Source organism: Macaca thibetana, chromosome 14 (assembly GCF_024542745.1).
Source record: "Macaca thibetana thibetana isolate TM-01 chromosome 14, ASM2454274v1, whole genome shotgun sequence".
Taxonomy (NCBI): Eukaryota; Metazoa; Chordata; class Mammalia; order Primates; family Cercopithecidae; genus Macaca; species Macaca thibetana.
In genome coordinates this window covers 14,678,107-14,698,272 of record NC_065591.1, presented here as the reverse complement: position 1 = coordinate 14,698,272, position 20,166 = coordinate 14,678,107, and the positions used below count along the sequence as shown (strand labels likewise).

At 38.7% G+C, this 20,166-nt stretch overlaps 1 protein-coding gene across 3 annotated transcripts; it reads left to right on the top strand.

Annotated features, from left to right (window-relative positions):
• Positions 1-1,662: 1,662 nt before the first annotated feature.
• On the top strand, positions 1,663-17,836 carry LOC126936169 (glycine N-acyltransferase-like protein 1). Of its 3 annotated transcripts, none has more exons than XM_050758626.1 (7): positions 1,663-2,489; positions 5,097-5,220; positions 8,504-8,623; positions 9,307-9,414; positions 16,206-16,332; positions 16,612-16,789; positions 17,046-17,836. In XM_050758626.1, exons 3-7 carry the CDS (start codon positions 8,546-8,548, stop codon positions 17,461-17,463), a joined length of 909 nt encoding a protein of 302 aa, XP_050614583.1. In that variant the 5' UTR covers positions 1,663-2,489; positions 5,097-5,220; positions 8,504-8,545; the 3' UTR covers positions 17,464-17,836. The 3 variants fall into 3 exon arrangements, with proteins under 3 accessions (XP_050614583.1, XP_050614584.1, XP_050614585.1); XM_050758627.1 differs by lacking the exon at positions 1,663-2,489 and adding an exon at positions 2,982-4,123; XM_050758628.1 differs by lacking the exons at positions 1,663-2,489; positions 5,097-5,220 and having other exon boundaries at positions 8,504-8,526.
• The last annotated feature ends 2,330 nt before the right edge of the window (positions 17,837-20,166 follow it).

Below are 20,166 nucleotides of genomic sequence, written 5' to 3'. Positions count from 1 at the left end.
TGTATGTGCACCAATCAGCACTCTGTATCTAGCTAACCTAGTGGGTACTTGGAAAACTTTTATGTCTAGCTCAAGGATTGTAAATGCACCAATCAGCACTCTGTCAAAACAGACCAATAAGCTCTCTGTAAAGCGGACCAATCAGCTCTCTGTAAAATGGACCAATCAGCAGGATGTGGGTGGGACCAGATAAGGGAATAAAAGCAGACTGCTTGAGCCAGCCAGCGGCAACCCTAGGGTCCCGTTACACACTGCGGGAGTGTTGTTCTTTTGCTCTTTGCCGTAAATCTTGCTGCTGGTCATTATTTGGGTCCACGCTGCCTTTATGAGCTGTAACACTCACCAGGAAGATCTGCAGCTTCACTCCTGAAGCCAGCAAGACCACTAACCCACCGGGGAGAACAAACAACTCCAGACGCGTTGCCTATAAGGGGGGTAACACTCACAATGAAGGTCTGCAGCTTCACTCCTGACAGCAAGACCACGAACCCACCAGAAGGAACAAACTCCAGACACACCATCTTTAAGAACTGTAACGCTCACTGTGAGAGTCCGTGGCTTCATTCTTGAAGTCGGTGAGACCAAGAGCCCAACAATTCCGGACACATCAGGATCTACTGAACTCAGCCTGTACACTGGGTTTGCACAGCTGGGCCCTGAGCTTATTGGATCCTGGGACACAAAAACCAGCTTGAAGCCTGAAGCTGGCCTAGGACTGGGGTAGGGTAGGGCCAGTGTAGAGCCTAAGACCACGATTTTGAACCACAGACTAGATACTTCAGAGAAGTGGACTTGGCGAATCCCCTGCTGGAGTCCTGCAGAGTAACCACTCTGTCAGATGGCATGTGTTTCTGGGAGGAAAGCATAGGGGTCTAGTTCCAGCCTTACCCCATTGCATCCCATAGGCACAGGCTGACTTTTAGAGACACTCCAGAGCTGGTCTGAAAGGCTGATGCAAAGAAGTCGCCTTGGGAACTGAAGTGGTCGAAGAAGCTCAACAAGCTCAGCAAACCCTACAGATGGGAGAGGAGCCCACAGATGGTAGAGGAAGCTATTCTCCTGGCCAAAGTCCTGATACAGAGTTTGTCAGAAACATAGGCGGACTGGAGGCAGATTGCAGCTAGCACTGGCGCTGGAATTGAAACCTCCCTTGTAGTCCCATAGATAGATTTTTGTATAAACATAGAAATTGGCCCTCTGGTCTTAAAGCTTGAAACTTTCATTTGTTTTATATTAATTTCATTCTTAGTAAAGGACCCCTAGGTACCTCAAAAAGTATCAAAGAACTGAAACTCACCAGATGAGCCCATCCACACAATGGACCCCAGGCTTCTCATAAATCATGATTGCTTCCTTAGGTCTACTGAGTTCCTGTTTTTCTACACATTGTTACATTTCTTCCCTGCTATGTAAACTCATAATTTAGTTGGTCAGGCAGATGGATTTGAGACTGAGCTTGCATCTCCTATGCTACAGCATCCAATTCGGCCTTCCTCCTTGGCAATAATTGGTGATATTGATTGGTTTTCTGTGCAGTGAACAGCAGGACCTAGACCACACCCCTGGTGTTTAGTAATGGATTTTTGTTCCCCGACCCGGAACCCTTTGGATTGGCAGCCATGGGCCTGGAGTCCCAAAGCCCTCCTAAGCAGCTGCTTACCCAATTTTGACTGGAGATGAGTTCTCTCTCTTTGGGGCCAGCCGCAGCTGGCCTCAACCATGTTCTTGATTACCTTGGAAGAACTGCTTTTGAAATTTGACATCTGCATCCAGATAGGTGACTGTCTTTTGTGGACCCAGAAAGAAGGCTCTGCTCCTCTCAATTTGGGAAATTTTTAAAGGAATTTCCATTTGCAGGTTGAACAAGCCCAACTGATGAAAAGAGGGAAGTACCCTGATTGTTCCAGTATGGACACTCCTGGGAGCTTGTTTGTCATTGTGTGTGTGTCCAGGCAATTGAGTATCTTTTGTGGTTACCAGAGAGTGGGATCAGCTCCTCTCCTTTGGAGAAATTCTGAAGGAATTTTCATTTGCAGATTGATTGAACCCAACCAATGGAGAGAGGAATCACCCCAACTCGTTCAGTTTGTAGACTTTTGGGGCTTGTTTGATCCTGCAGCAGTTGGATTGTTTTAGTGACTGTTTGCATGTGTCTGATGTAGTCATGGGAAATTAGAATTTAATAAACTGACACTCTTTTATAACACTGTTTGACCCCAGTATAGTTTGGAATCTGGTATTTGCTCTTGAGTGGGAAAGTGGGTTCGATTTCCATGTATCCAGGCTTTTGTGCTGCTGTTGGGCCAAGTTAATATGTGATGTTCTCCTGTGGTGCTGTTTGACCCCAGTGTTCTTTGGAGTCTGGAGAGGTTTGGACTTTAAAAATTAAACTGCCACGGAAACTGTTTTACCGAAAATTTTGGTTCACAGCCTTCACTGGATTATTGATCAAGGCTAACAAAGTTCAGCCATGTGAAGTTTGCAGACTGGTGAGTTTGTATTTCAATAGCTAGACTTCCAAGGTAAACGCTATTGGATCTTTTTGTGTATGTATGTCTAGATGTGTTTATGTGTAGGCATTTGTATTACTTTAAATGTTGTGACTATCCAATTGGCTTATAAATAAAAGAATGCTCATAGATAAAGTAAATAAGTCCAAAGTATTTTTCATGTTCATGTTAAGTAAATCTTTAGCAAGCTAGTATTAAAATCTTGTAAAATAAAAATAGAAATGTCATCATAATTGTCAGCATACATTTTCGTCTGGGTTTTACATTTGTCTCTGCTAGGTATTTTGAGGTATCAGAGTTTGACACAGAAGTTTATAAAATTGTAACCGGAGTTTGAGATGAACCTGGGAAACAAAGACCCGCTCCCCCCATCTCTATAAAATAAAAATAAAAAATTAACCAAGCACAGTGATTCATACTTGTAGTCCCAGCTATGCAAGAGACTGAGGTTGGAGGATTGCTTGAGCCTGAAAGATCAAGGCTGCAGTGTGTCTTGATCCTGCCACTGCACTCCAACCTAGGTGAAAGAGCGAGACCCTTCAAAAAAACAAATAGAGACAGAGAATAACAATGGGGCACATAAACATTGCAGAGTGACTAGGGGAGGAGTTGTAATTTTTAATAGGATGGCCAAAGGAGGCCTTATTGAGCAGGTGGCTTTTAGGTGAAGACTTAAAAAAGGTATTAGAGTCTTCTATACGTCTAGTGAGAAAACAGAATACAGGCAGAAGAAAAAGGACAGCCAAGTGCCTGAAGCAGAGAGGCCAAAAGAGTGAGGTCTAGGACCTGACTGGACAGATATCCGGGAGGTAACTGGACTCTAACTTAGAGAACTGTTATAAGCAATTTGTATCTCTTTCTCTAAATGAGATTGAGAGTTACTGCAGGAGTTGCACAAAGGAATGACAAAATCTGGCTTTTGTTTTAAAAGGGGCATCCAGGTTTGTTATTGATGGAAGACTAAAGACATTCTCCATCCAGAAAAGACTGCTAAGAACTGTGAAGCATATAAAAGTTAACCCTACTTGGGGCAAAGTTTCATGAATGCTGGCAGATGACACAAGCTTCTTAGGTCAAAGACAGGGTTTTATGACTCACTCAACAGGGAGAATGATTTTTGTGTTTGTGTCAGTCATCCTTGCTCCACAAGTCCTGCAGAGGAAATATAGAAAGGCAGTTTAAAGTTGCAAATGCAACAGATGTGTGTTGCGGCCAAGCAACCCTGAATTTAGGGAACCTGGATGTTTTATAATGAACTGCAAGCAAACCTGTCTGAACTTTGCTCCAGAGGGAGACATTATCTTTCTTATCCTCATCAGTAAGCAGACCTGCCCTCTGCTTCAGAAGAAAGCAATATATCTAGCTTCCAAGATGTCGTCTTTACAAACATCCTTGAAAAGATAGGAGTGAAGGCTATCGATGTCTCTGCTCATAAGACATACAGAAATGTGAGAGGTCATGAACAATTTTCTCCCAACCAGAATTAGCAGGATGTCATAATGAATTGGATGTACAGTGGGAGTGGAAAAGATACTTAAGAATAACTCCAAAAATTTTTATTTGAACAGGGGAAAAAATGGAGTTGCCATCAACTAAGTTGAGAAAGACTACAGGTGAAGTAGGCTGGGTGGAGAGGATGGATAAGGAGTTCGATCTGAGACATAATGAGTCTGAGATGGCTATTGGATGGAATCCAAGAAATGTCAAACAGGCCATTAGATACATATGTCTTGAGTTTGGAAAAAAGTTTGAGTAATAATTTAAATGTATTAGTCATTGGCAGGTACATTTATTTTAAAGCCATGAGACCAGATGGGATCACCAGGAACTTTGAAGTGATCCAAAATTAAGAAATTGGGGAGAATATAAGGGTCCACCGAGGAGACTGAGAAGAAGTAACCTTTAGTAAAGTTAAAGGAAAACCGAGAGTGTGTTGTCTTGGAAACCAAGTGACAGAAGTTCATTAAAGGATGATCTATTAAGATGAGAAGCAATAATTGACCATTGGATTTAATAACATAGAGATCACTGACGGCATTAAAAAGTGTTTCAGTAGAATGGTAGCAGCAAAAACCCAATTACATAAGATTAGGAGGGGTATTAGAGATAGCATGTGTAGATAATCCTTTCAATAAATTTTGCCACAAAGTGTTAAACTAATTATGGCCTGAGAAGGACTCTGTACTTCTACATTTGAGTCCTGTGGGTGAACTGTTACTTACTTTAATAGTCAGACAAAATTGAAAACTTTATTTAGTAGTGTACACCTGTAACAATACTTGAGTGTTGGCCAATCCCAGCAGCCATACTTCAATCACTCATAGACTGCTGAATGTTCAAACTGTGTTCAAATAAGGCAAACCCCCAAAACCCCCAGTTGTAACCAATCTCACTGTTTCTATACCTCATTTCCGGTTCTTGTACTTCACTTTACCTTTTTTTGTCTATAAATTTGTTTTGACCACGAGGCACCCCCGGAGCCTCTGTGAATCTGTTGTGATTCTGAAGGCTACCAGATTCACAGATTGTTTATTGCTTAATTAAACTCCTTTAAATTTAATTCAGCTGAAGTTTTTATTTTATCAGATGGTGTCAGAAGCAGGATCTGAAGTGGAGCCTCTAGTATCCCCAGGAGCACTAAGTGAACACAGAAAGTACCTGCAGGATCCAATTGCGTCCACTGATCTCTCAGAGAGACTGAGGATAATACGTAAGCTCCCTCTCGCATTTTGGAGGTTCACGCATTTGTGTTTTGAGCTCTTTGAGTTGCTTGGAGCAAATTTCTGATCCAAACTGGGTTTGGAGTCGTAACAGGAAATAGACTGGGTCTGGGAACAGATTTGATCTTGGAATTGATGGACTTGGATCCAGTTAGAGACCTCTTACATCTCACTGGGTCAGAAAGGAACTGATATTAAGCAGTAACGTTGCAGGAGTTATAAAATTTGGCTTTTGAAAATTCACAGGGATATTTGTGTTCTACCCCTTTGTTTCTTTCTTTCTTTCTTTCTTTCTTTTTTTTTTTTTTTTTTTTTTTTTTTTGTGCGCCTAGGTAGGAAAAAATTCATTGGCTTATCAAGAGAACCAAAGAGTAAAGCCAATATTTTAGGTAAAAATTGGATCCTTAATTTCTGGAAAGCTGAGTTCCTTCTGGCTTATACATTAGGACTGGGAGGCAGCTAAGTCTTACAGAAATGGCAAAATGTTACTAAAGATAACTTAGAGTGGAACATTCCAAATGAACGGCAATGCCAATGCATTTAAACAATGCCAAGTTCATTTAAAAATGAGAGCTCTCAGGAAAGTACCTTTTGACTAAAAACAGTTTTGGCACTATGGGATGTCAACTGCTATTCTCTTTGGAATAATCTGCCTTGCACTCTTTGTTGACCGCTGTGGGTGACAGGATGAGGCACGTACAGAATCATGGGACCTGGGGAGCTTTTTCCTTCTCCCTACAAAAAAAAGACACTTGATAGCTGATGGGACTGTGGGGAAAAAAGACAAAAATATATAGCGTTTATTCTGTTTCCATAATTCTCATCTTTAACTATTGGTTCAAGTGCCTTCCATGTTTTTTTCAATTTAGCCTAAAAATGAAAACATGTCAATGGTACAAAATAAAATTCTTAAATAAGAAATAAATCACACATACTTTTACCACCCAAAAACAATTTTCATGTTTATTTATTCCCTTCAAGTCCTTGTCCACATGCAAACATAATATGGGTACATGTGTAAAAGTTTGATTTTTTTACTCATTATTCATTATAATTGCTTTTTTATAGTCTTCACAGTGACCACTGACTGTGTGCTACTCATATTTAATAACTGCCATTCATAAATTTATAATTTCTCTTTAGTGGACATTAAACTTATTTTCCATATATTATGAAAAATTATTTTAGTTAAGGAATGGAATTCTGATACATAATACAACATAGGTGAACCTTGAAAACATTATGCTAAGTGAAATAAGCCAGACCCAGATGGACCAATATCATAGGATATATAGGAGCCAGGGACTAGGGAGACAGGGAATGAGTAATTGTGGTTTAATGGGTATAGTTGCCATTTAGGATGACAAAAACATTCTGGAAATGGATAAGCATTATGAATGTACATAATGCTGCTGCATTCTATGCTTTAAAATGGTTAAATGGTTAAGTTCTCTGTTATGTATACTTTACAACAATTTTTTAAAGAAGGTGGGGAGGGGTCTCTCCAGTTTTTTAGCAGCTTTCTGATTTAGAAAAGAAATGTTAATGGTAGGAATACAGGTAGAGAACACTTTTATTTGGGTACATGTTAGAAGCTGAGGCCAGGGTGGGGTCATAAGAGCAATATTAAGTATGAGGTGGAGGAGGCCCTCAACTAAGGTCATTGCAAGGGGATGGAGCAGGGAATGGATAGGAGAGGTATTTTGGACAAAGATGTGGCAGCTGATAGGTGTGGGGATTGTTCTCATGTATCAGCCCAGGCTATAGTGTTCCTGGGGCAAACGGAACACAAGTTTTTTTTGCAGGGAGTGATATAGCATGGTAGATCTTGAGTTAAAACTTTAAAATCTTGACCAAAAGCTCAAAGGAGAACACAATAGTGAAACACATAGGTATGGGCAATTTTAGTTAAATCAGGTGAGAAACGGAGCAAAGAAATCGCTTGGAGATGGAAAAAAAACCAGTGTTTTTTGACAGCTACAAGAACAGCAGAGTCAGACAGGGGATAGGCTTATGCCAGAGATCCAGTTTTATTTACTAAAAGTTCCTTGAGTATTCAAACATTCCGAAATTCTGAGATCTTGCACAAGGATGCCTTTGTTTAAACATTGCTTCATCTAGCTACAGAACATAGTTTAACTTTGAGGCCTTTGACCCCAGACAAGACAAAATATGTTCCACCTTGCCTATTACTTAACACATATTTGTTAACTATTTAACCTTCATGGATAAAAAATTTCAAACATGTGTATTAACTAATTTGCAAATGATTGTTTCAAATATCTGATCCATGGGTTTCTTCTCTTACATTCATTAAGCTTGTCATAAGTTCTTTACATTTTTAATTATTGTTATATTATTTGATATAATTGCTGAATCTCTATGTGACATGTTGATTAATATAAAGTCAATTAAAAAAACCAACATGTTAAATATTGTTCTTACTTTATTCCAGGTATAATACTATGCATTTTATATGTATTGCATTGTGTAATCTCAATCCTCTGGAAAACATGCATTCTAATTTCCATTTCCAAAGTGTTGAGAAAACACATTGAGATTCTGATTGGTTAAGCAACTTAACAAAGAAGTAGGAGACAGAACTAAAATTTGAAAGCAGCCTAAGCTTTGAACGTATCAGTTGTGATGAGAACCTTCTCCAAGTTATTGGTAAATTACTGGCACATTTCTGAGAATTCTGAATGACCTTTCAACAGAAGTTTACAGATATGTGTCAAAATTTTTCTATCTTTTTTAAATTTTTGTAATGAAACTGGGACAAGTTCCAAAATGGCCATAGGTCTGAAATATTTGGCCCTGAGAAACTAAAGAAAATCTGTGCCAACTCCTGCTCGAAGTTTTTTAGTCATACTTGTTCTTAGAGGGCTGATATTTTCTATTCTGGATGAAAGAAGAATTCTCAAGCATCTGATGACCAAAATATGGGAAAAAAGTTGTGATGGTGGTGATGTGTCTGCTACATGCATTTGGGAAGCTCACAGAACTCTAAATATTCACTTTTAATTCATTCCACCAGGGAGGAAGGGCCTGGGTTTCAGAGCCATTCATATATGGTTTCAAAATCCGACTTTGGCATTTATCTCTGTAAGAACTTGAGAAATTTACTTAGTCTCTCTGAGCTTTGGTGTATTCAGAATGAAGATGATACTAACAGTACGTACATCATGAATGTTACTTGAATGGAGATGTATAAAGTGCATTTTAAATTCATTTGGTTTCTTAACATGTTCCGGTCACTTCTTATCTTTTCAGAGTTTCTTCTTGAAGGTCTCAAGGTCTGAAGCATCCCACAGAATGATCCTACTGAATAACTCCCATAAGCTACTGGCCCTATACAAATCCTTGGCCAGGAGCATCCCTGAGTCCCTGAAGGTGAGGGAACCGTGGGAGGTCAGGGTATGGGAGTAGGGGTGTTGAGGATGAGAAAATAGCAAGCTTGTGATTCTGGTCCTTCCTGACTTTTTGCAAAGGGTTCGAGCTGGGAAACAGGATGGGGTTGGGGGCACAAGAGGCATATCAAGAGCTGCTGCTTCTCTTCGGGAAGAGGCAGCTAGGCCCGCTCAGCAGGCTTTGTCGCTCATTGGAGAGGCGGTGGAGAATGGTTGCTACGAACATGGTTTGGAGCCAGTCCGAATGGATACGCATTCCAAGGCTGCCATTTTCTAGTCGTATGGCTTTGTGGATGTTTCTTTCCCTTTCTCTGACTTTATGTTTGGTCTTTTCTTCAATGAAATAGGAATACGATTAGCACCTACCTCTTAAAGTTGCTGTGGGCACTGAATAAATCTGTACAATATAAGTGCTAAGAGCATTGCCAAGTGCCCAGCTAGTGCACAGTAGCTCTTTGGTATCACAAGGACACCTGCCTGTGAGTTCTGCCTGCTTGCTGGTATCTTCACATCCATCAATATGGTCCTGGAGATGCTGCTCATCTCACCATCACTGATGTGGTCCCAGTACCTTCTCTTAACCTCCATTTTTCTCTTCCTCTTCACATCCAGATCCCCATCTCTGGGGATCTCCACCTCGCCTAGTCCCTTTCATTCCTCCTTCAGGTTTACGGCTCTGTGTATCACATCAATCACGGGAACCCCTTCAACATGGAGGTGTTGGTGGACACCTGGCCCGAATATCAGATGGTTATTATCCGGCCTCAAAAACAGGTAGGCACACAGACAGGGACTGGTGGATCCAGGCAGGTCCAGAGGACCTGAGGAACTGACCAGTTCAGACACCAGGGCTGCTTTTATAGGGTGAAAGGAAAAATGAGTATTTTAAAACACTCCTTCAGTACTTGGCACCTTGCATAAGTGCCACGTGTTCCCACCCTTTCTGTAAAGCCTAAGACTCTTCTGGGAAAGGGGGTGGAGGGTGGAGGTGAGGAAAAGGAGAAGGCTGACATTCACAGATTAAGGGCCCTTTGAGGTGGCAGGGGTCACCTGCAGGGGCTGAAAAGAGGCCAATTTACAGGGAAGGTTGGGTGTCTGAGATATCAGAACAGTGACTTAGAAACAAAAACCAAAGCAGAAGTCTACCGGTAAAATTACCTCTCAGGGCCAGGCATGGTGTTTTCTACCTGTAATCCCAGCACTTTGGGAGGCCAAGGCAAGAGTATCACTTAAGCCCAGGAGTTTGAGACCAGCCTGTGCAGCATAGTGAGACCTCATCTCTACAGAAAATAAACAAAATTAGCAGGGCATGTGGTGCATGTTTATACTTCTAGCTACTCAGGAGGCTGAGGTGGGAGGATGGCTTGAGCCCCAGAAGGTGGAGGCTGCAGTGAGCCAAGATCACACTACTGTACTGAAGCCTGGGTAATAGAGTGAGACCCTGTTGTTTTTGTTTGGTTTTTAAAAAGTTACTTCTTAGGAGCCAGGGAAGGGGCTCATAATTACTGTGTGTCAACTATGTGAATGCACATCTTTTGTTAGTGAATGTTATCATCAGAACAATCTTATGAAGTGAGCATTAATATCTCCAATTTAGAGATAAGGAAACGACACTGAGAAATATTAAGTTATGCAACTGCTGGATTCCTGATGTTAAGGCATTGCCCGATCTGAATTCAAGTTCAGCGGACTCTGCCACTTTTACTCGCTATATAACCATAGGCCCTTCTCTGAGTTTCATTATCTGTTAAAATGGGGAAAATAAGAGGACCTTCTTCAGAGGATTACACAAGGTTTAAATGAGATACTGTATGTCAAACACTTAGTACATGGCACATAAATGTAAATAGTGTTTACCATAATTAGCTGTTATTGGTAAAAATACACCTAGGTTTAGTGAGGACACGCAAGGAATAAATGATTGAGCTGAAATAATAATACAAACCTAGGTGTATTTTTTTCCTAAATACTTCCCCTTTGTGTATGTGTGTTTCATACACATCTGGTTAGTGAACTGAAGCCTTATTGCCAGCCCAGCTTCATGTGGGCATAAACCCTGGGGCCCCAAATAATAATAAGCCACACCAGGGCAAGACTAGTTTGCAAACTGGGTCAGGATTGGGATGCAGAAAGTGACAAAGTGACCCTAGCTTGAGGAACAAAGGGGTAAAGGGGATGGGAGGCTGAGCCTAACACCTTCCTTAGGGATGTTCTTTTGATCTCCTGGCTTCCTGACAATTTGGGATCAAAGATTAATGTTTAGTTTATTTAATCCATGGTCCAGTTTCTTCAAAGTGTGATATGCTAAATAACCTAAATAACTGTAGGAAGCCAAATAGTTCTTTTTACTTCAGTAACTTTGTAGTTATTATATGTATTTTAGCAATGCACCAATAGCATCAAGTCATAACTTCACATATGCGTTGCTTTGAATAAAGATAGATTTATAAAATGAGTCAATGAACAAAAATATGAAAATATAAAAGATCCACATCACACATATATGACCAAAAAAAAAAAAAAAAAGGAAAGAATGAAATATGCTGCAATTTACTTGGAAATACATTCACCTAGTCTGATTCCATAGCATGCCACGTTTCTTTCAGTATTGAAAGTCAATCTGATTTTGAATAATAGCTTTTCAGGGTGGGATGCAGGAGAATTTATCTAGAAAAAAATTAATTTTTTCATTGCCGGTTTTTAATCACAAAGAAAATCTATGCTGATTATACAAGTAGAAAAATCCCACATGATTTTAAAAAGTTAATAACCTCTCACCTCCCCTTCTGTCCTCTTCTCCTTTCCTACCCCTTGGTGTAATCAGTGTCCTTGCCCATATTAATACACAGAGGGCTATTCACTGATGATCTCTTTTGTCATCACTTTTTAATTTGTCTTTAACATATGGACATCACTTTGGGTGAATTAATACAGCACTAACATATTCGTTTTAACAACTGTGGCATTTCATACAGTCAATGCAATGGTATTTAGTCAATCATTCTCATGCTTTTGGGTTCAAATTGTTCATACTTCTTTGCCACTACAAACAAGCTTCAATAAACATCTTCATATACATATCTTTACATCCTGGAAATTTTTCTCAATACAATTGATTTCCAAAAGGGATATCTCCAAGTTAGAGTTTATCTTATTCTAAGCAGGCAATGCCAGATTACCTTCCCAAAGGATTCCAGAATTTTATTTTTATTAGCAATGTGTGGAAGAATTGTTTCCTCACATTCTCACCAGCACTGAATGTCATCCCTCTTTTTATGTATCCCAAACTAGTGAGTGAAAAATGGCATCTTATTGTAGATTTAATTTGCATTTCCCTAACTAGTGATATTGAACAAATTATATTTTCATTTGGTATTATTTCATTTGGTCAGTCATTTGGTATTTACTCTTTACTTGTTTATATTCTTTGACCATTTTTACACGGGGGTTTTGTGTCATTCTTAAAATTTTGTAGGTGTTTTAGATACTAGGGATACTAAAAAAAGGTATATGCTACAAATTTGTTGCCCAATTTAGAATTGACTATAAGAAATTTTTTATTTTTGGCCGAGCGTGGTAGCTCATGCCTGTAATCCCAGCACTTTGGGAGGCCGAGGCAGGTGGATCATGAGGTCAGGAGATCAAGCCCATCCTGGCTAACACAGTGAAACCCCGTCTCTACTAAAAATACAAAAAATTAGCTGGGCGTGATGGCAGGCACCTGTAGTCCCAGCTACTCGGGAGGCTGAGGCAGGAGAATGGCGTGAACCTGGGAGGTGGAGCTTGCAGTGAGCCAAGATCGCGCCACTGCACTCCAGTCTGGGAGACACAGCGAGACTCCGTCTCAAAGAAAAAAAAAAGAAAAAAAAAAAAAAAAATTTTTTATTTTCATGTAATCAAATATATTATCTTTTTCAGCATGACTTCTGAGGTTTTGGGTTTTTTAAGTTAATAATTAGGAAGATTTTTCCTACTCCAAGATCATGCAAATACTTTCTTATTTTGTCTTGCAGTGAGTTAATTTTTACTTTTGACATTGCAAACTTCATTCTATTTGGAATATATTTTTGAATAGCATGAATTAACATTCTTTTATATTAATCTTCCTTCTGGCTGGCTGATTATGTTAGTACTATTTATTAAATAAGTCATTCCCTCCTGAAACATGAATGTCTGTTTTGTTGTATAACATGTTATATATTTTTGTATCTGTTTCTGTATTTTTTCTAGTCTTTTCTCATGCTATTTCATTGTTTTTTGGATAAATTTTAATACCTAATAAAGCAAATCACCCTTCACCAGTCTTTTTTTGCTTTCCTATTTCTTATAAACTTAATAGCTATATGAACATAAACTAATTTTTCCAGTTCCCCGCCAACTACCCCAAATAACTATTGCAATTGTGATTGGTATTGGAGGAGCATTTTTCGACAATTTTGGAAGGATTAATAATTTCGTGATACTAAATTTTTTCATCAGGAAATATGGTCTTTTGTCACTTTTTTCAGTTTGTGTTCTATGCCATCTGGTAAAATGTTAGTGTTTTCCAGTGGAAAACTAAGTGATTTTTCCACTAAGTTTACCCTTAGGTATTTTATACTATTTGTTAAGATTATCAAATTATTTTTCCTGTTATATTTCTGAGCATTATTATTTTGTTATTTCTTTGTTTTTGTATTCTTGATTTCCAAATATGTCACACTATTCTTTAAAACCCTGTTTGTGTGGGGCATTATTTGTTTTGTTTTTTTGTCGAAGTCTCTTGGATTTTCTAAATGTGTAATACTCTGATCTACAAACAAAGTAATTTGCTACTTCTTTGCCAATATTTGTATGGGTTTTTAGTTTCTTGCCTTATTGCATAATATACAACCTAAGAAAACAATTCCAACTAACAATAATAGTATTTCTATACTTGTCTCATTCCTGATTTTAATGAAATAGCTATAAAAGCTTACATTTGGAATTACATTTGATTCTGTATTTACAGGTTTAGAGCATTTTTCTGTTGTTCCTACTTTCATAGAACTTGTATTTAGAGTGGAGGGTAAATTTTATGTTATTTAATTTTTGTCTTTTCTATTTGGCAATATATGCACTCATGTAATTTTTTCTCCTTTAATTTATTACACTAAAAGATCTTCCAATTAAAGCCATTCTGGCCTTTCTAAAACCAACTGCTCATGTTCACATTCTTTTGTATATGCTATTGAATATTTTCTTCCTAATTTTTTAGAGAATATGGTCATAACTCTCTTTTTGTTATTTCCTTGCCAGATTTGGCATTAGGATCTTTTCATCTGTTACCAAAGTCTACTATTAAAATCATGTGTTTGTTTTTGACTTATGTAGAACTTAAATGTAAAATAATCTGATTTTGGCTACATTTTATTTTTTAATTTCAACATTCTTTTTAGATACAGGGGATACATGTGCAGATTTGTTACATGGGAATAATGCATGATGCTGAGTCTTAGAATACTGACAGATCCCATCACCCTGATATTAAGCATAGTACCCAATAGGCAGTTTTCTAACTCAGCCCCTTTTCCTTCACCTTCTAGTAGTCCACAGTGCTATTGTTCCTACATTTATGTCCCTGTATGATCAATGCTTAGCTCCCAGTTATGAATGAGAGCATGTGATATTTGATTTTCTGTTACAGCAATAATATGCTTAGAATTATTGCACTGTGGAAAGCAGTCTGGAAATTTCTTAGAGAACTTGAAACAGAGTTGCCATTCGACCCAGCAACACCTTTACTGGGTAAATACCCAAAAGAAAATGAATCATCCTACCAACATGACACATGCACTTGTATGTTCATTGCTACGCTGTTCACAATAGCAAAGACATGGAATCAACCCAGGTGCTCATCAAAGGTAGATTGTATGAAAAAAACTTGGTACATATATTTTTATGGAATACTACACAGCAATAGAAGAGAATAAATTCATGTCCTTTGTAGCAACATGGATGGCACTGGAGGCTGTAACTCTTGTCTACTTTTTAAAAGGTAGATGTTTAATTTAATTTTTGATATTTTCTATTAGTTTGTTGAGGATTTCTATTTTTATGAAAGTCAATTTTGATAGCTTATTCTTGAAGGATAACATCCATTTCTTTTATCAGTAAATATGTTGCCCTGGGGTAGTATGTAATCTTCTATTAGAAGTCTTTTGTTCTTTTCTCTGTTTCTTCTGTTTCTATTCTCATAGCTTATAGTCTATTTTTTTCTTTTTTCTATTTCTTTTGTATTTCTTTTAATAAATGCCTTACCAGAAGTTTCTCTCTCTCTTTCTTCTTTCTTTTTGCCATTTAAAAATGAACTTTTGACATATATATCCTTTGCACTATGTCTTGTTCTCCATTTCATTATTTATAGCTTTCATTTTTATAAATTCTTCTGTTTGTTATTTTCTAATTTACTTGGATGTTCTTTTATATAATTCCTTGAATATTTACTTAGCTGTTTTTGGTCATTCTTTGAAAATCAGGTCTTTTAAAACATCTACTCTTTTAAATTCACTGAAGTGTTGGTTTTGGCCATATTCAGGAACTTGCATTTATAAAAGCACTCTCAGATTCTTGATGGTTTCTTTAAATTAGTTACACTATTTTCTCTTTCACTCTTTAACAATACAATTTCCAACATAATGTTAATACATTCACTGCTAAAACTCTCACACTTATTGTTTATATTTTCCCTGAGAAACAGATCCTCGTCTTCAAATGAAGTTTGTGGCTAGCCAGAGTGGGACCACAAGTCTCTTTCTTTCAAACCCTTGAGTCTAACACCACATAAATTACCCAGAGAGCTACCAAAAATTCAGTTACTTCATTCTATTTGGTGGACTTCTTGATGTAAAGCCAGTGTCACTCTTTGAATAGGCTGATATCCTGTAGCCTTGGGAAAAGGCAATGTTCCATTAATGTTTATATTCACTAAAGTATCTTGCTCAAGCCCTGGACACTGTAGTTCTAGGACACTATAGATTCTAGGTGTCTAGTGAAACAGTAGACACTAAAACTTAGAGAAATCACAGTTAAATTTATTTAGGGTCAAGTTTAAGGACTTAATTCTAACAACACAGACTCAGTACAACCCAGAACGTGTCCCACAGGAGGTTATGTGGGGGCACAGCATATATAACAGGAGTATCCATTTGGCACAGGTGGTAAGAGAAGCAATTGTTGCATTTTTTTTATTCTGTTGGGTGCTCGGTGATGCCATATATAAAATAAGGTAGTGTGTAGTTGAGCGGGTAGGGAGAAAGGTGAGGCATCTTAAGGCCTGCTGGAGAGTGATTTTGTCCTGTCTTTGTTCTGTATGTGATAAGGAGGTTTATCACCAATACTTGTCAGTGTTTAAATATTTCCGGTTACACAGGTAAGAGGTCAGTAGTAGCTTATAGGCCTAGGTTTTATTATCCGTGTGCCCAACTGCAGCCATCATGGGCCACTGTTAAAATTTTCTTTTGAATTTTCATTTTTCTGAATTGCAATCAGTGAGAGGTGAAGAAAAAGTTCAAGGAAATGACCTGAACTTACACCGTCCTATACAGGAGATGACTGACGACATGGACTCATACACAAACGTGTATCATATGTTCTCCAAAGAGCCTCAAAAATCACAAGAAGTTTTGAAAAATTGTGAGATCATCAACTGGAAACAGAGATTCCAAATCCAAGGTAACAAGTCTGAAGAAATGGGCAACCAGCAGTGCTTCTCAAATTGAGTGTTCAACTAACAGCATTAGCATCACCTGAGAGCTCATTAGAAATGTAAATTCATAGAAACTCTGGGAGCTGGGAGACGTAGAGCAATCTGTGGTGTGACAAGGACTCCATCTGATTGTAGTGTAAACTCAAGTCTGAGAACTACTAAGCACTGAGCTATTAATCAGGTGAGAGCAGTGTAAGTAGAGAACTCCATGTCTGACAAGATTGCTTTCTTGCCTTTCTTCCCAGGTCTTCAGGAAAGTTTAGGTGAGGGCATAAGAGCGGCTGCATTTTCAAAGTCAGTGAAGGTAGAGCATTCGACAGCAGTCCTCTTGGTTACGGAAGATATTCTGAAGCTCAATGCCTCCAATGAAAGCAAGTTTGGAAGCTGTGCTGAGACAGGCCACCCAGATGATGACTTTGAAAGGTACAAAAACATATGCTAATCATTTATAATTGCTAGTCCTTATACATTTTTGTAATTCACAGAAATCAGGTTTGGAAAGAAGAGAGGATGAATTCATTCCTTCGGATGAATAAAGGTTGTCAAAGGTCAAAATATGCAACTTTGCAATGGTGTGTCTTTAAACAAGAAGAGGGCCTGGCATCTCTAGATTGGGATGACACCCAGAAATTACAGGGGTGAGGATGAAAGTTGTTATCTTTCTTTTTGTTTTCTACAGTTTAACTCCCAACTTTAAGTATGCCCAGCTGGCTGTCTCTTATTCTGGGCTGGTAAATGACAACTGGAAGCGAGGGGGGAATGAGAGGAGCCTGCGTTTCATCAAGCGCTGCATACAAGACCTGCCAGCAGCCTGTATGCTCGGCCCAGAGGGAGTCCCAGTCTCATGGGTAACCATGGACCCTTCTTGTGAAGTAGGAATGGCCTACAGCATGGAAAAATACCGAAGGACAGGCAACATGGCACGAGTGATGGTGCGATACATGAAATATCTGCATCAGAAGAATATTCCATTTTACCTCTCTGTGCGGGAAGAAAATGAACGCTCCCGCAGATTTGTGCGGCAGTTAGGTTTCTTTGAGGCCTCCTGTGAGTGGCACCAATGGATTTGCTATCCACAGAATCTAGTTCCATTTTAGACAATGAAGCTGCTTAGTAACCTCTGGCAAGCCATCTCTTAATATTAAAGCAGACACCACAGAATAGCTTTCTTCACTTACAAACGCACATTGTGCATTTATGATATGGCAGGAACTCTTCTCACATGGAGCCTTGATGTTAAAAGACACAGCCGTCCTCTTGAGGAGCTCACAGTCCAGGCTGGAGGCAGGGGAGGGTATAGTCTTTATGCTTAAGCGTTGTAGGGAAGGACGGGGTTACCAGTAAACATGTCACTAGAAAGCCAGGCTCAGTTCTTACCTCTGGGAATCAGAACTCTTTATGAAACTTGGTTAATAGAATCTACTATCTGGAAGATATATGAAGGATTTTAATAAAATCGTCAATAGAATATACCTAATCTATATGGATACTTTATTGGAAATGAATAGCCCTGCTATGTATGGATTTATGAGGCAATGGTACACTAAAGAACGGAATCTGTCTCTTAGTTCGGTGAGTAGAAATGTATCAAAGGTGAAGCCTGAGAGGAACAGCTTTCCCAGGCTATCTTTCATCATTGTTATGCAGAAAAAGAAACCAGAGAATCAAGTGGGCTGGCCTTGGGCCCTCTGCTAGGGAAACGACATTTGTTGTGTCTCCTTTCTCCTACTCTTTCTCATATCCTCATCATGATTGAAGCGTGGCACAGGGCAAGGTGTTGCCTGTGAGTCTGGTTATAAGTTCATTCTTTGGTGTTTGCAGCACTGCTATCATAAGGGGTCGGGGCATTCCGGGGAGCAGTGACCACTAAGGTGAGGATTGCAGAGTGAGTAGGAGTGAGCCAGACAAAAAAAGCAGAAAATGCAGATGATGGAAAGGACACGTGCCATGCGCTATCATAAGAACTTCCTAATTGAACACTGATATTACAATTCTGAATCCCTGATCTTAAAAAAAAATTACACTTCATGATCAAAACTTGGTCTCTTTTGGTTCCACTCTGCCACACTGCCATTGGAACTTGGATTACTGTGAACACTGCAGCTATAGCAAAAAAAAAAAAAAAAAAAAAAAAAAGCATTTTCATTCTTTCTGATAGTCTAGATTTAAAACAGAAAAGATATGTTAATAGAATTGGCTTTGGGAGTAAAGTCTGCCAGTATTAACAAACACCTATTCTCATCCCTCCATAAAAAAGAAAACCTCCACAAAATTGAATGTTTATATTTGATGTGATTTTAAAGTGCACAATTCCAGCAATTAAAGAATTGTGTAGGTCATGGAGCTTTTTAAAAAAACTTCATCTTAGAAGGCTGTGGTACATATGTTACAGGTTAGTGTGAATCAATCCAATCAGATTTCTAAACACCTAAGACCAGGCTGATTTGTTACATTGACTGAAATGAAAGCATGGTCTGAGAAAGAGAGGAAATGTACCATTTGGGATTCTTACATAAAAAATAAACTCGGGAACTTGGGGTAATATGAAAACAGCTATATTTTTCACTCAAGAAGCAAAAGCTAATACAGATGACGAAAGAAGACAAAGCAAATAAAATTTGCCTATTTCAAAATGGTGCCTTGGGCAGGTCCTGTATCTAGAAGAGGATGTTCATCCAGCAGGATCTGGGGCTCAGGTCATCTTAGCACAGCCCAGCTGGCAGCTTCCCTCCTCTGCCCCTTCCCTGAATGCAAGCCAGCTTCTCTTATCTAGCCCGTCATGGTCCTGTTAAGATAGTGATTCCTAAACCTTATCATGCACTTGGATTAAAAAAACAAGAAAGCATGGGAAAGAAGAAGGAGGATTTCTTAACTATGGCACAAATAAGTTCAAAATTATCAGTAAACACAATACAAATGAATGGGGTAATTTTTTAATTAAAACATATGTTTTTCATATTGAATTAAAAATAAAGTCCAAGAAGCATGCATTAATCTGCTCTGGCTGCCATAACAGAATTTCATAGACTGAATGGCTTACACAACAGAAATTGATTTCTCACTCTTTTGGAAACTGGGAAGGGATATGACAAGGTTCTGGTGAGGTAGGTTTCATTCTCAGTCCTCTTCTTTCAGCTTGTTGATGGCTGCTATCTCTCTGTGCCCTCACATGGTGTAGAGCAGGGCTCAGACTCTCTTCCTTTCCTTAGAATGACTTAATTTCATCATTGGGGCTCCACCCTCATGACATCATCTAAACTCAATTACTTCTGAAAGGCCTACCTCCAAATACTTTGGGAGTTGGGACTTCAACATATGAATTTGGGGCTCACTGTCAGTACATAATAAAGCACATCTGAAATAAAAACACAAGGGTTAAAAGAAAGGAAAAAGATGTACTAAATGAATTTGAAACTGAAAAAGCAAAGTAATGACATCAATACTAGGCAAAATATAACTTAAGATGAAAATCTGCTAAATACAGAATTCTCCCACAAGATAGGTCATGAATCTTTCTCACACACAACTACAAAATATATATAGCAAAAGCAGACAGACATACAAAAAGAAATAGGCAAATCCACAGTCTCAGTAGGAGAACTCAAAATACTTCCCTCAGAAAGCAACAGATGATGCAGACAACAAAGAAAATTTGACAAAATGCCATTACGACTTCATATTTTGGTGATACTGGGCTTATCTGCTTATTGTGTATTTGAGAACTTCTGTTCATCTGTTTGTCAAACTGACCAGCAGGGGGTGCTGGGGAGGGAAAAAACTCCATCCGGTGAGTGCAGGCA

Bases quoted from the DNA above. Each gene is read 5' to 3' on its own strand.
- LOC126936169 (XM_050758626.1), top strand. From the start codon at position 8,546: ATGATCCTACTGAATAACTCCCATAAGCTACTGGCCCTATACAAATCC. The intron at 16,333-16,611 runs GTAACAAGTCTG...CTTTCTTCCCAG, and splicing joins ACAGAGATTCCAAATCCAAG to GTCTTCAGGAAAGTTTAGGT. The intron at 16,790-17,045 runs GTACAAAAACAT...TGTTTTCTACAG, and splicing joins CCAGATGATGACTTTGAAAG to TTTAACTCCCAACTTTAAGT.